This window comes from Babylonia areolata, chromosome 7 (genome assembly GCF_041734735.1).
Source record: "Babylonia areolata isolate BAREFJ2019XMU chromosome 7, ASM4173473v1, whole genome shotgun sequence".
NCBI classification, from domain to species: Eukaryota; Metazoa; Mollusca; class Gastropoda; order Neogastropoda; family Buccinidae; genus Babylonia; species Babylonia areolata.
Window position 1 is genome coordinate 43,677,425 of NC_134882.1, and position 15,196 is coordinate 43,692,620.

Consider the following 15,196-nt stretch of genomic DNA (forward strand, 5'->3'; position numbering starts at 1 on the left):
TGATAGTCGTGTTTGACTGTGACCATCACAACAGCAGAAGAAGCAACTGCTGTCCCAGCTATCTGGGCCAGAATTCAATTATAGCAGAGAGTGTGTTGCCCAGGTTCCGTCACCACTGTCTCGGCCAAGAGGATTTCAGGACAGTCGGCACTGGGATGGTTCCCAAAGGCCATCTAGCCCACAAGGCTGCAGCACTAAGTGCTAGCACAATCTTGCCTCCTAGTTTGAGAGTCATAGTCCTTCACAAAAGACTAAGCTGTAAATGACTTCCCAGTGCAATGGAGAAACCATTGATATATAGCTCTCACTTTGCTGTTGGCCCAACTGTAATCTTAAGTCAGTCTGTGACACAAGCAGAGATGCCAACTGTTGTGATTTCGCTGTATTTTGTTATTTTCGATCACAGTTTGTTCCAACGTTACGCCAATGTCAAAATTGTTCAGACAGGTTGATTTTTTTTTTTACTACATAGCATGGTCACATGATTTTTTGTCGTAACATTACCGACACACTTTAGACCTATCACAAGGCCAGGGCAGTCACTGCTAACCTTGGTCTCATGTGATGATGCTCAGCTAATCACGTGTGTGTATACATTGAACAGTATTGAGTGGACCAGTCAGCTTAATCAAAGCAGTTACATCGTGTTGCAGGTGGGCCCAAGTGTTTGTATTCCTTGTAGATAAAATGTACGTTTTCTGATGTGGCTCAGAGTCAGAGTGTTCCTACCAAATTCAAAATGTTCCTACCAAATTTCCTGATTGTTCCTACAGACACTTGACAGGGGTTGGTATCTCTGTATAAGGTAAGTGTTTGTTCCTACAGACACTTGACAGTGGTTGGTATCTCTGTATTAGCTAAGTGTTTGTTCCTACAGACACTTGACAGGGGTTGGTATCTCTGTATAAGGTGTTTGTTCCTACAGACACTTGACAGGGGTTGGTATCTCTGTATAAGCTAAGTGTTTGTTACTACAGACACTTGACAGGGGTTGGTATCTCTGTATAAGGTAAGTGTTTGTTCCTACAGACACTTGACAGGGGTTGGTATCTCTGTATAAGCTAAGTGTTTGTTCCTACAGACACTTGACAGGGGTTGGTATCTCTGTATAAGGTAAGTGTTTGTTCCTACAGACACTTGACAGGGGTTGGTATCTCTGTATTAGCTAAGTGTTTGTTCCTACAGACACTTGACAGGGGTTGGTATCTCTGTATAAGCTAAGTGTTTGTTCCTACAGACACTTGACAGGGGTTGGTATCTCTGTATAAGGTGTTTGTTCCTACAGACACTTGACAGGGGTTGGTATCTCTGTATAAGGTAAGTGTTTGTTCCTACAGACACTTGACAGGGGTTGGTATCTCTGTATAAGGTGTTTGTTCCTACAGACACTTGACAGGGGTTGGTATCTCTGTATTAGCTAAGTGTTTGTTCCTACAGACACTTGAAAGGGGTTGGTATCTGTATAAGGTGTTTGTTCCTACAGACACTTGACAGGGGTTGGTATCTCTGTATTAGCTAAGTGTTTGTTCCTACAGACACTTGAAAGGGGTTGGTATCTGTATAAGGTGTTTGTTCCTACAGACACTTGACAGGGGTTGGTATCTCTGTATAAGCTAAGTGTTTGTTCCTACAGACACTTGACAGGGGTTGGTATCTCTGTATATGCTAAGTGTTTGTTACTACAGACACTTGACAGGGGTTGGTATCTCTGTATAAGGTAAGTGTTTGTTCCTACAGACACTTGACAGTGGTTGGTATCTCTGTATAAGGTAAGTGTTTGTTCCTACAGACACTTGACAGGGGTTGGTATCTCTGTATTAGCTAAGTGTTTGTTCCTACAGACACTTGACAGGGGTTGGTATCTCTGTATAAGGTAAGTGTTTGTTCCTACAGACACTTGACAGGGGTTGGTATCTCTGTATAAGGTGTTTGTTTGTTCCTACAGACACTTGACAGGGGTTGGTATCTCTGTATAAGGTAAGTGTTTGTTCCTACAGACACTTGACAGGGGTTGGTATCTCTGTATAAGGTAAGTGTTTGTTCCTACAGACACTTGACAGGGGTTGGTATCTCTGTATAAGGTGTTTGTTCCTACAGACACTTGACAGGGGTTGGTATCTCTGTATTAGCTAAGTGTTTGTTCCTACAGACACTTGAAAGGGGTTGGTATCTGTATAAGGTGTTTGTTCCTACAGACACTTGACAGGGGTTGGTATCTCTGTATAAGGTGTTTGTTCCTACAGACACTTGACAGGGGTTGGTATCTCTGTATTAGCTAAGTGTTTGTTCCTACAGACACTTGAAAGGGGTTGGTATCTGTATAAGGTGTTTGTTCCTACAGACACTTGACAGGGGTTGGTATCTCTGTATAAGCTAAGTGTTTGTTCCTACAGACACTTGACAGGGGTTGGTATCTCTGTATATGCTAAGTGTTTGTTACTACAGACACTTGACAGGGGTTGGTATCTCTGTATAAGGTAAGTGTTTGTTCTTACAGACACTTGACAGTGGTTGGTATCTCTGTATATGCTAAGTGTTTGTTCCTACAGACACTTGACAGTGGTTGGTATCTCTGTATTAGCTAAGTGTTTGTTCCTACAGACACTTGACAGGGGTTGGTATCTCTGTATAAGGTAAGTGTTTGTTCCTACAGACACTTGACAGGGGTTGGTATCTCTGTATAAGCTAAGTGTTTGTTCCTACAGACACTTGACAGGGGTTGGTATCTCTGTATAAGCTAAGTGTTAGCCCCAGAGTTCAGAGTTTGGCCATTGTCGACACACTGGTGTGTGTTGTTTCAGAGCACACGCTACAGAGCACCAACCACAACGGGTTCCCTGTGGTGGTGTCCAGGGAGTCACAGTACCTGGTGGGCTTCGTGCTGCGTCGTGACCTCAACCTGGCCATCAGTGAGGGACTGCTCCTCTGCTGTCTGTCTGATTGTGTGTGTTAGGCGGGATGGGTGGGGGGTTGGATGTGTGTGTGGTAGGGGGGGTATGGTATTGTTGACTGCGTGTGGCTGTGGGTGTGTGTTGGGGGGGGGGGGGTTCTTGTGAGTGTGTGTATTTGTGTGTCTGTGTTGCGTGTTGTTATGTCATGTGTGTGGGTGTTTGTAGGTTTGTGTGCTGTGGTTGTGTGTTTTGTTGTCATCATGTGTGTGTGTCTGTCTGTGAGTGTGTTGTGTGTATGTGTATGTTTGTAAGTGTGTGTGTGTTTGCTAGTACATGCTTGCATTTGTTGCTTTTGTTGTAATGTGTTGTTGTTCTATTTGTTTGCAAGTCTGTGAGTGTGTTTGTGTGCATGCGTGCGTGCATGTACACATCTGTTGTAAGAGAGGTTGGTGAGTGTGCCATCACTGATGTCTCTGCTGTCTTTCAGCCAGCAAATGTTGTGTGTTGTGGCCCAAATGACTGATGTGTGTGTTGTGGCCCAAATGACTGATGTGTGTATTGTGGCCCAAATGGCTGGTGTGTGTATTGTGGCCCAAATGACTGATGTGTGTGCTGTGTTGTGGCCCAAATGACCTGATGTGTGCTGTTGTATTGTGGCCCAAATGACTGATGTGTGTGTTGTGGCCCAAATGACTGATGTGTGTGCTGTGTTGTGGCCCAAATGACTGATGTGTGTGTTGTGTTGTGGCCCAAATGGCTGGTGTGTGTATTGTGGCCCAAATGACTGATGTGTGTGCTGTGTTGTGGCCCAAATGACCAATATGTGTGCTGTGTTGTGGCCCAAATGACTGATGTGTGTGTTGTGTTGTGGCCCAAAGGACTGATGTGTGTATTGTGGCCCAAATGACTGATGTGTGTATTGTGGCCCAAATGGCTGGTGTGTGTATTGTGGCCCAAATGACTGATGTGTGTGTTGTATTGTGGCCCAAATGACTGATGTGTGTGTTGTGTTGTGGCCCAAATGACTGATGTGTGTGTTGTATTGTGGCCCAAATGACTGATGTGTGTGTTGTATTGTGGCCCAAATGACTGATGTGTGTGTTGTGGCCCAAATGACTGATGTGTGTGCTGTGTTGTGGCCCAAATGACTGATGTGTGTGTTGTGTTGTGGCCCAAATGACCGATGTGTGTGTGTTGTGGCCCAAATGACTGATGTGTGTGCTGTGTTGTGGCCCAAATGACTGATGTGTGTGTTGTGTTGTGGCCCAAATGACTGATGTGTGTGTTGTGTAGTGGGCCAAATGACCGATGTGTGTGTTGTGTTGTGGCCCAAATGACTGATGTGTGTGTTGTGTTGTGGCCCAAATGACTGATGTGTGTGTTGTGTAGTGGGCCAAATGACCGATGTGTGTGTTGTGTTGCAGCCAATGCGCGGAAGACGTCGGAGGGCATTGTCAGCAACTCTGTGGTCTACTTCACCTCCCATGTCCCAACCATAAGCCCCCACGACCCCGCCCCTCTCAAACTGCGCAAAATTCTTGACATGGTGAGTGATGGTGTGAATGTGTTACAGGTACACATTGGTCTGTGGATATGAATGTGTGTATTTGTATGGGTGAGTGTGTGTGTGTGTGAGGGTGTTGGTGGGGGGAGGGGTGTGAATGAAAGTGTGTGAATGAGAGTGTGTGCCTGTGTGGGTGTGTGAGTGAAAGTTTGTGCCTGTATGTGTGGATGAGTGAATAAGCTGGTGTGTGGTGTGGTGTGGTTTGTGAATGTGTGCGTGCTTGTGTGTGTGTATTGTTTCATTTCTTCAACTGATCAGACACTACCTGTTGAACATGGGAAAAACCTGTGTGTGTGGTGTGGTGTATGAAAGTGTGCATGTGTGTGCGTATGTGTGTAACACTATGCATGTGTGCGTGTAACACTCTGTGTGTGTGTGTGTGTGTATATAACGCTCTGTGTGTGTGTGTGCGCGCGCGCACAACGCTCTGTGTTGTTGTCTTCAGTTTAACGTCTTTCCACTATTAGAAACGCTCTGTGTGTGTGTGTGTGTGTGTATATGTAACACTCTGTGTGTGTGTGTGTGTAACACTGTGTAACACTGTTTGTGTGTGTGTCTCCCTGCTGCAGGCCCCCATCACCATCACAGACCAGACGCCCATGGAGACTGTGGTGGAGATGTTTCGCAAGCTGGGTCTGCGCCAGACGCTGGTAACACACAACGGGTCAGTCAGTCCTCTGGATAGGGGAGAGGGAGGGGGAAGAGGGCCAGTCAATCCTGACAGTACTGACTGTCCACAGACGGTTGATGTCCACATACAGACTGCCCACAGACAGTTGATGTCCACATACTGACTGTCCACAGATGGTTGATGTCCACATACTGACTGTCCACAGACAGTTGATGTCCGCATACAGTTGATATCTACATACTGACAGTCTGCAGATGGTTAATGTCCACATACTGACTGTCCGCAGACAGTTGATGTCCACATACTGACTGTCCAGACATTTGTCCACATACAGTCTGTCCGCAGATGGTTGACGTCCACATACTGACTGTCCACAGACAGTTGATGTCCACATACTGACTGTCCGCAGACAGTTGATGTCCACATACTGACAGTCCGCAGACAGTTGATGTCCACATACTGACAGTCCGCAGACGGTTGATGTCCACATACTGACTGTCCACAGACAGTTGATGTCCGCATACAGTTGATGTCTACATACTGACAGTCCGCAGATGGTTGATGTCCACATACTGACAGTCCGCAGACAGTTGACGTCCACATACTGTCTGTCCACAGACGGCTGCTGGGCATCATCACCAAGAAGGACGTGCTGCGACACATCGCTCAGCTGGACAACCAGGACCCAGAGTCCATCCTCTTCAACTAGACACACAGGCGGCCCACTCCCTGCCTGGGTTCAGTTCTCCGCAGACGTGCAGTCTGGTGCTGATGGAGGCAGTGCTGCCCGTTGCTTCAGCTAGCAGAGACTGTTGGAGGCGTGTGTCTGGGTGGAGAGACGGGTGTTGAGGGATGGTGTGGGGTGGATGGTGTTGTGTGACGACTGACTGCTGCTCCACTGCTGCCCGGACTGTGAAGTGGGGTGGATAAGTACTGGGAGTGTCGGGGGGGGGTAGTGCAGGACAGTGTCAGGGGTGGCAATGTGTCAGAAAGGGAACGGAGGTTTCATTCGTGCTTTGAAACCGGTGGGTGCCCTTCTGTGTGTGAGTGTGTCTGCCCATGTTGCATTCAGTGCATGGGTGAGAGCGTTGGTTTCTGTGTTTTACACTGTCTGTGGGTGCATGTTCATGTGCGTGTGCATCGCTCTTTCATGAGAACTCAGTATGCGCATCTACTCACAAACACACACACACACACACACACACGCACACACACTTCTATACTCAGCACAGTCATGCAGAGAACACACACTACAATACAATTTCTATTTCTTGAGCATCTCGCTTGTTTCTTTTCTCTTCCTCTTCTATTTCTCCTCCTTGAAAACATACCCACACAGTCTTCTCACACAGAACATTAGAACATGTATGCGCCTATTTTATCCTTTGTGCTGACACATGTCCACATCCTGATGCTGTTGTATCCCGGTCGCTGTGAGCGCCGGCAGTCCCATCCATTCATGAGAGGTATATGAAATTGTGTTACTCTTTGACCAAAGGACAGCCACCGTTCAGTGTGGCCAATCTGTTGTGATGGAACCACAGTTTGTTTCCACACAGTGTGGCGTGGTTATATATCATGACAGTGCTATTGTGTTTAGTATTCTGTCGTTTGTCACTGTCGTGGATTTTGGTTATGCTCAAACCTGATTGCATTTTAATATCATGTGTAAAGAGAAGTTTTCTGGATAGAGTGCTGTATAAGTACCATTTGTTATAAGTGTTAGTATTATCATCATTACATTTAACTGCATGTTTAGAGATTGGTGTTATTGATTTTGTGGTATATATTGTTCATGAATTCGTAGAGCCCCCTAGGATAAGTATTTTCTTTATATTGCATCTTCAACTATAGAACTTTTTTTTTCACTTTTCATCAAAACCAAAACCAACAAACAAAACAAATACAAAAAAAAGGGGGGGAAAACTGAAAAGATATTACAATTTCCTGATAAATTGATACATTGAATTGATTCACACTTTTAAATGCTTTGATTCAGAAGATGCTTTTTTTTTCTTTCTTTTTTTTTTTCTTTTTTTTCTTTTTTTTTTGAGAAATGTGGGCATGTTTCATTCTCATCTTGTTTTATGTTGTTAATTTGAAAAAGTGCGCTGAAGCATGGAGAAGCTATCTGTAGTTTTATATCATTATTTTTCAGGTTGTGTGGAGGGGACAGTGAGTGGATGCATGGAGAAGCTATGTGTAGTTGTATATCATTATTTTTCAGGGTGTGGGGAGGGGACAGTGAGTGGATGCGGAGGATGCAGTCAAGAAACGAATAATTAATAGAGTTATTTTACATGAACAAAACTGTATCTATGACTTAGTTTTCCACCCTCCATTTACATCCCTTTGCTGTGCTGTCAGTGGACAGCCTGAACTATAAAAAAAAAAAAATGATAAAATAGAAACATAAAAAGCTAGAAACCTGATGTACATGACATCGTCTGGCCTCTCAGTGCTTTCATAGTTTTATGAGGGATAGACTCAGTGACATTCTATCCCTTGATCAATCTTTTGAAGCAACATGGTGGATGCAGGTCCTTCAGTGAAAGGGACTCGCAGTCAGGTCACTCAACATGGCACTAAGGGTTATAGTATTCAGCATGTAATTTGGATGTTTAAGAATGTAAGGTTGTATCAGTAGTAGTATTCAGCATGTAATTTGGATGTTTAAAAATGTGTTCGTAAGGTCGTATCAGTAGCACAGTCATGACAACAGGATTTTATTTAGAAATAGTTGACATTTGGTTGGTTGACTTCTGGTTTGGTGTATGTGTGTATGTACTTCAGATAGATTATGAACTGGGATCTCTGAAAGCGTTGGGAACATTTAGTTTCATTGCATTTTTATGTCTGCACAAAAAGATATTGTTTGGTGTGTGTTACTGTGTGTGTGTGAGAGAGAGAGAGGTGGCAGATTTTTGTAGGTATGTACATCTGGTATTTATGGAGAGAGTACAACACTGAATGAAATTAGGGCATGCTTGCTTATTTTGACTTCAGCATTCAAGGTCTGTTTCCATGATTTTTCCTGTAATCGTTCCCAATGGTTTTTGGGCTTTGGGTTTTTTTGTTGTTGTTTTTTTTTTTTTGTTTGGGTTTTTTTAACAAAGTGACTGTGATGCCTATTTGAAGATTTGGTTAGAACAGTATTTGCTATTTATTTAATTGTAGTGTTGCATTGTATGTGATTAAAGTTGAATCATTTTCAGTCTCAAAAATACAAAAATAAAACATAAAACTGATTTTGAAAGAACAATATTTGAACTGTTTACAAGTACAACTGAAAGCTGATTGTCTAGATAACATTTGGTGAATCTTTTTTCAAGACAGCATTGGGAGGAAGTGAGGGCCCTAAATAATCTCTGAAATACATTGACTCTTTTTTTTTTCTTTTTTTTTTTTAATCTTCATCAGCTTGTGGCTTTTGTTTTTTTAAACAACGCAGATAAATACAAAGCACACTCAGGTCAGTCAAATGAGATGCCAGATTTTTTTTTTTTTTTTTTTTTTTTTTTTTTCTAAACTGGGATTGTTGGAATTGTGATGTCACAGTATGTGGCCAAAGAGCTTTACAGTTCTTTTTCCTTTTCTTTTTATTATTTTTTTTTCAAAGGAGTAAAGCAGTTAATGTGATAATAGATGTCTTGAGAGTTCTAGGGATGGGATTAAGATTGCATTGTTACCTCATAGTTTTTTGTTGTTTTTTTGAAGTAATAAGAAGAAAGGACTTGTTTTTGTTGCATGCATGCAGGTCGTCCCTAACATTGATTCAAACCAGAAATTGTCGGTTCTTATTGTCATAGTGGATTCAGAATTGAATAAGTATCCAGATGTCATTGTCATTGTGGATTTTTAATGGAATGAGTATCCACGTCATATCACATTGTAATCAATAAAATGACCTGACGGGTTACAAGGATTCCATTTGCCACTGTTGGTATGAAGTGTTCCTTTGGATCTGACGAAATAATGTTCACGTTTTGTGGACCTTCACAATGTTGGTGTCCTTGTGTTGTAGCTGGTGACACTGGTGTTGCTGTGTAGTGTGTAGAAGGATAGACTGAAACACCTGTGTTATTTAGACTGAAACACCTGTGGTGATTAGTCTGAAACACCTGTGTTGTTAATACTGAAACACCTATGTTGTTTAGACTGAAACACCCGTATTGTTTAGACTGAACTACCTGTGTTGTTTAGACTGAACTACCTGTGTTGTTTAGACTGACATAGCAGTGTTGTTCAGACAGACAGACCTGTATGGTGAACAGCAGTGATCTGATTGTTGAATGTGGACAGGTAGCATCTAGTCAGTGACACTCCCCTCACTGTTCCGTCAGTTATGAATTCTAGAGACTGTTGTTGATACAGGTGTGGTTTGAGTCAAAGAACGGGTAATGATAATTTGTGTGTGAGTAGGTGTGATGAAGAAGACGTCTCTTATAGAAGACCGACATTTAGTTGTGCTCCCTTTCCTTTTGGTTTTACTCTTTCCTCTTCAGGACAGGTTGTGTGTGTGTGTGTGTGTGGTTTTGTGGGAGGGGAGGGGAGTTTGATCTGTGCTACAGTAAGATTGAAATTGTATTGTCATGAAGTGAGAGTGAACACCGTATCTTTTGCTTGTAGTTTTAAGTGAAATAAGTTGACATGGTCTGTCGCTCCGGGTGTGGGTGTGTATGTGCACGGTGTGGTGATCTGGACACAAAAGTAGGTGATTAACTGTTCATGACTGATGTCACTGATTTTTCTTTTCTTGGCGCTGTCACTGATGAGACTGTTTAGGTCTTGTTGACTGCTCAGTACAGCTGTGGTAGTGCCACAGGTCTGTGGACTCACTGATGTTCAGCGTATGATATAATCAGTGTATCACATAGTGCATGATGATGATTTGACTGAAGCCATCATCATGATCATTTTGCTGGAGTCAGATGCTGGTTGTTTGGATAGTTGGTCCTGTGTTTCTTTCTCTCTTTTTTTTTTTGTCTTTTCTTTTTTTTCTTTTGTCATGCAGATTGAGAGAATGGGTTTCTATTCAACTGCAGTTGAAAACAAGTGGTGTTTGGATTCTGTGACCTATTTATTTTGTAAAACCAATCTCCAGTCGTGTCTAAATTGCATAATGACAGTAAGATATTAGACGTGGCTTGTGGTTTTATTGTGTGTGTGTGTGTGTGTAAATGTGTATGTGTGTGTGTGTAAATGTGTATATGCATGTGTGTGTGAGAGAGAGAGAGAGAGAGAGAGAGAGAAGCACTCACTTGATGTGATCCTCTAACTTCCCCCTCCCAACCCCTGCCTCCTCCCCCTCCCCCTCCCCCAGCCAGTGCATTACTCCTTGACAGGTTAGACTGGAAATGGTTTAAAACACACCCCGAGTCATGTCATGATCAGATCCAAAATGAAGTGGAAGTAAACCGTGTGTGGTTTGTCCACTTGTTTGTGTGGTCCACCTGTTTGTGTGTGGTCCACCTGTTTGTATGGTCCACCTGTTTGTGTGGTCCTCCTGCCTATGTGCCTGTCCTTTCTGTCAGTGTTGAATTGCTGCCTCCCTGCTGACCAGTTTTGTGTTTTTCCCTGTCTCCTGTGTTTCCAGAGTTTGTACAGCTGTGAGTCGTAGTACCTGTCAGAGCCATTCCACCACACGGGATGAAGGTGTTGGGCCTGCATGTCTGTCACCCTTTTCTTATTCCACGAGTTTTGTTGTTGTCGTTGGTTTTTTTCATGTACAGAATGTTTGGGTAGCAATATGAATTGATGTCTCAGACAAGCGATGTTGGTGATCACAGCTACACCATCAGTCCAGTTCTGACGATGAATGGCGTTGTTTTCTCCGGCTGTTTGTGGCTGAGAGACCAGAGATGAATCACTTACGGACAGGATTATTCAGGATTTCATGAGTATTTATCACACCTCAGTTATAGCTTCTTCTTTCTTTCTTTTGTTAATGTGGAAATGGAACAAATGTGAATATGTTTAATGACCATGTTGTTGATAATGAAAGCATGTTCTTTCTTTGGAGGTGCAGGGCTTTGTGGCAATGTATACGGTAATGTATGTTAAGTGTGCTTGAATGTTTAGAGAATAGTGTTACGTTGGTACAAGTTTCAGTGACATTTGTATTTACGTCTGTGCCCTGTGTTGTGTGTTGATGTCTGGGTTTCCTTGGGTTCTAATGTCTTGTGAAAAAGAAGTCAGTAGTTTTCTTATATAAAAAAAATATGAAAGATTTTCAAGCATGATGAATGCATATGTTATGCATGGACTGACAAGAAACTGCGCAATCTCATATCAGATGATTATGTTGCATGTGTGAACAGTGTGATTGTGTGTGAAAGAACATTTTGTACATATTCTTGTTGAAGCTATGTGTTGTTCCTCTGAAGGTTTCTGTTTGTTTTAAACGTGTATGTAGGAAATGCAATTACTCAGTGCATATATTGCAGTCAGTGTATCAGTGTATATTAGACTGGTGTTGAGTGATTTTTAAGAGTGTGTTAGTTTGTTGGAGGGGAAAGCTACCTGAACAAAATGTCTGTCACCAGTTTTATTTGTGGCAATACTGATATAGCATTCCATGCATTGGTCTCCGTGTCATTTTCCCCCCAGTTGAGTTGACACTGAGTTTGATGCAGTGTTGATGATGTGAACTGGCTGAGAAGTTGGATCTGCCGTCATGTTGTTGTTCAGCATGTTTTTCCTGCAGCACTGGGGCTCATTCTGAACTGTTGAGACACAGCAGCGTTAGGGGGTCTGGCTTCAGTCTTTTGACAATAGTTACCTGTGTTTACCTGCCAGTTGACAGTGTGTGTATTTGCCACCCCTTACAGTAGGAAGATTGGTGCGCTGATATCTTTGTGCCTGATGTTTTCAGTTGTAGTGTTGTCATTAACTGTGTTATCGTTCACAATGTATGTGGGTGACCAACTGCAGTCTCTTAGAATGCTGGTCATCTTGATCTGTCCATGCCTGATGAGGAAGTTAGTGGCATGTTTTCTGAGATTTACACGCACGCACACACACACACACACACACACACAGAGCTATATTTATAAAGCACCATTGTCTCATTTCAAAAGTCTGTACTCTAGTGGACTGTACAGTCAGGATGAATGGGTTTGATGCATATGTCTGGTTTATGCTGGGTTCCATGTGTAGGATTTAGAGAAATGAAATATCTGACACTGACAAAGGCTGGGCACTTTAATTTTAATTTCAAGAATACTGTCCAACGGCTTACAGAGATTCCCCATTCCTCAGCATTTTCTGTTCTTAATGTCCCTCCACCCCACCCCACACCTCCCCTGCTCCACCCCCACCAGTGAAAATATAGAATTACGAAACATTCTGAATCACTTCATTGTTGGAGATAGGGCAATTAACGAAAAACATTCCAGTAGTAGTGAACATTGGAAGATCATCGAATGTTGTAAGGGAAATGATACACAGTGAATACTGTACCTTGTGAGCACCTACTATCTAGTACAACCTCAACCCCCACTTTGGGTTAAGAACTGTACATAGGATGCCTTGTAAGTGCCCACACACTGCTTTGGGGAAAAATAAATAATAACAAAATAGATACATACATACTTTATATCATAACATTTTGTAATGGGAAAAAAACACCACCACCACCACCACCACCACACACACAAAATGAACAGAGGAATGTTGAAATAATAATAATGAGAAGAAGAATAAAAATATCCTGAACTGTTGATAGTTCACTTTGCCATTTGTGAATGTGTTGCTTCACAAAGCCGTGCAGGTTTTGCTGGAGATAGAGAACAGAACGGCTGTATGAGAATTAAGATGTCCATGTGTCATTGAACAACAGAGAAAGAGCATGCATCAGGCTGTGTCATGTGTCATTGAACAGTGTGCACCAGGCAGTGTCATGTGTCATTGAACAGTGTGCATCAGGCAGTGTCATGTGTCATTGAACAGTGTGCATCAGGCAGTGTCATGTGTCATTGAACAGTGTGCATCAGGCAGTGTCATGTGTCATTGAACAGAGCATGCATCAGGCAGTGTCATGTGTCATTGAACAGTGTGCATCAGGCAGTGTCATTGAACAGAGCATGCATTAGGCAGTGTCATGTGTCATTGAATAGAGTGTGCATTAGGCTGTGTCATGTGTCAATGAACAGAATGCACCAGGCAGTGTCATTGAACAGAGCCTGCATCAGGCATTGTCATTGAACAGAGTGCCTCAGGCAGTGTCATTGAACAGAGCATGCCTCAGGCAGTGTCATTGAACAGAGCATGCCTCAGGCAGTGTCAATGAACAGAGTGCCTCAGGCAGTGTCATTGAACAGAGAGTGCCTCAGGCAGTGTCAATGAACAGAGTGCCTCAGGCAGTGTCAATGAACAGAGTGCCTCAGGCAGTGTCATTGAACAGAGCATGCCTCAGGCAGTGTCATTGAACAGAGCATGCATCAGGCAGTGTCATTGAACAGAGCATGCATCAGGCTGTGTCATGTGTCATTGAACAGTGTGCATCAGGCAGTGTCATGTGTCATTGAACAGAATGCATCAGGCAGTGTCATGTGTCATTGAACAGAATGCACCAGGCATTGTCATTGAACAGAGCCTGCATCAGGCAGTGTCAATGAACAGAGTGCCTCAGGCAGTGTCATTGAACAGAGCATGCATCAGGCAGTGTCAGTGAACAGAGTGCCTCAGGCAGTGTCATTGAACAGAGCATGCCTCAGGCAGTGTCATTGAACAGAGCATGCATCAGGCAGTGTCATTGAACAGAGCATGCATCAGGCAGTGTCATTGAACAGAGCATGCATCAGGCAGTGTCATTGAACAGAGCATGCATCAGGCAGTGTCATGTGTCATTGAACAGTGTGCATCAGTCAGTGTCATTGAACAGAGCATGCATCAGGCAGTGTCCTGTGTCATTGAACAGTGTGCATCAGGCAGTGTCATGTGTCATTGAACAGAATGCATCAGGCAGTGTCATGTGTCATTGAACAGCATGCATCAGGCAGTGTCATGTGTCATTGAACAGTGTGCATCAGGCAGTGTCATGTGTCATTGAACAGAATGCATCAGGCAGTGTCATGTGTCATTGAACAGTGCATGCATCAGGCAGTGTCATTGAACAGAGCATGCATCAGGCAGTGTCATTGAACCGTGTGCCTCAGGCAGTGTCATGTGTCAGTAGTTGGCGTTTTGTTCTCACTTCCAGCCCAGCCAGTGCTGTATGGTTACACTAAGAGGAATGGATGGCCCCATATAGGGCAAAGTACCCAGTAAAACGCCAAGCAACCAGCTTTTAGTCAAGAGTGGTAACTCTCTCCATTCACTTGGTATACAATTCCAAGTCAACCAACTGTACCCAGTAAATGCCCAACAGCCAACTTCATGGTGATTTTTTTTTTTTTTTTTTTCAAGGTGGGGGTGTGCATTTCCAAGGTGTTTACAGTACTTACATGGACAGATCTGCTGAATGACTTTCTTGTCCATTCAGGGGAGGTTTGGAGGAAGGGTGGGTGGGTGGGTTCATGCATTCACTTCATTTGATTGGGGAAAGAATTGTCTGGCAGAATCAGTGTCATATGAATATCATTGGAAATCCATGCAGCAGACATATCACAAGTGGAATGACAATGAGATATTGTTGACATCAACAGAAAAAAAAGCAGTCTTGTTACAGATTGTGAAGTATAAAATCAAATGAACACTACTCGGTTTTCAAGAGTACATCAGTGAACTGTTTCAACGATGAATGACAAGCAAACTTAATTGTTCCAAATATTTAGTTATTAGGTTTATGACGAGGCTGACTGTTAATGATGATTCGGATTATTTCTGAGAGTGGAATGCTGCCAGTGTCCCGTATGTTTGCTCTCCCTGTTCTTGTTCTCCCCTCAGTGAATTAGTGCGAAGGGTGAATCATTAATACTGGCGACCAAGTCACATGTCACCATCATTTTTCTGTATACATATATATTCATGTCTTTAAAAAGTTTTGGGGATTTTGTGAGTGAAGCATCATTGACAAGGTTATAATGTTTCATTGACAGTTTGCTTCAGAGATCTGAACGATTGTGTTCATCAAATTAATCTGTACGCCTCTTTCCATTTTGTCCATAC

At 43.0% G+C, this 15,196-nt stretch overlaps 1 protein-coding gene across 3 annotated transcripts in view; it reads left to right on the forward strand.

Moving 5' to 3' along the window:
• The window catches only part of LOC143284054 (H(+)/Cl(-) exchange transporter 4-like), a 159,886-nt gene extending 146,060 nt beyond the window's left edge, over positions 1 to 13,826 (forward strand). For all 3 annotated transcript variants that reach the window (XM_076590661.1, XM_076590663.1, XM_076590662.1), the window contains 4 exons: positions 2,802 to 2,909; positions 4,316 to 4,437; positions 5,025 to 5,119; positions 5,705 to 13,826. In XM_076590661.1, coding sequence (XP_076446776.1) covers positions 2,802 to 2,909; positions 4,316 to 4,437; positions 5,025 to 5,119; positions 5,705 to 5,795 — 416 coding nt within the window. In that variant the 3' untranslated portion in view covers positions 5,796 to 13,826. The remainder of the gene's footprint in view (positions 1 to 2,801; positions 2,910 to 4,315; positions 4,438 to 5,024; positions 5,120 to 5,704) is intronic.
• The last annotated feature ends 1,370 nt before the right edge of the window (positions 13,827 to 15,196 follow it).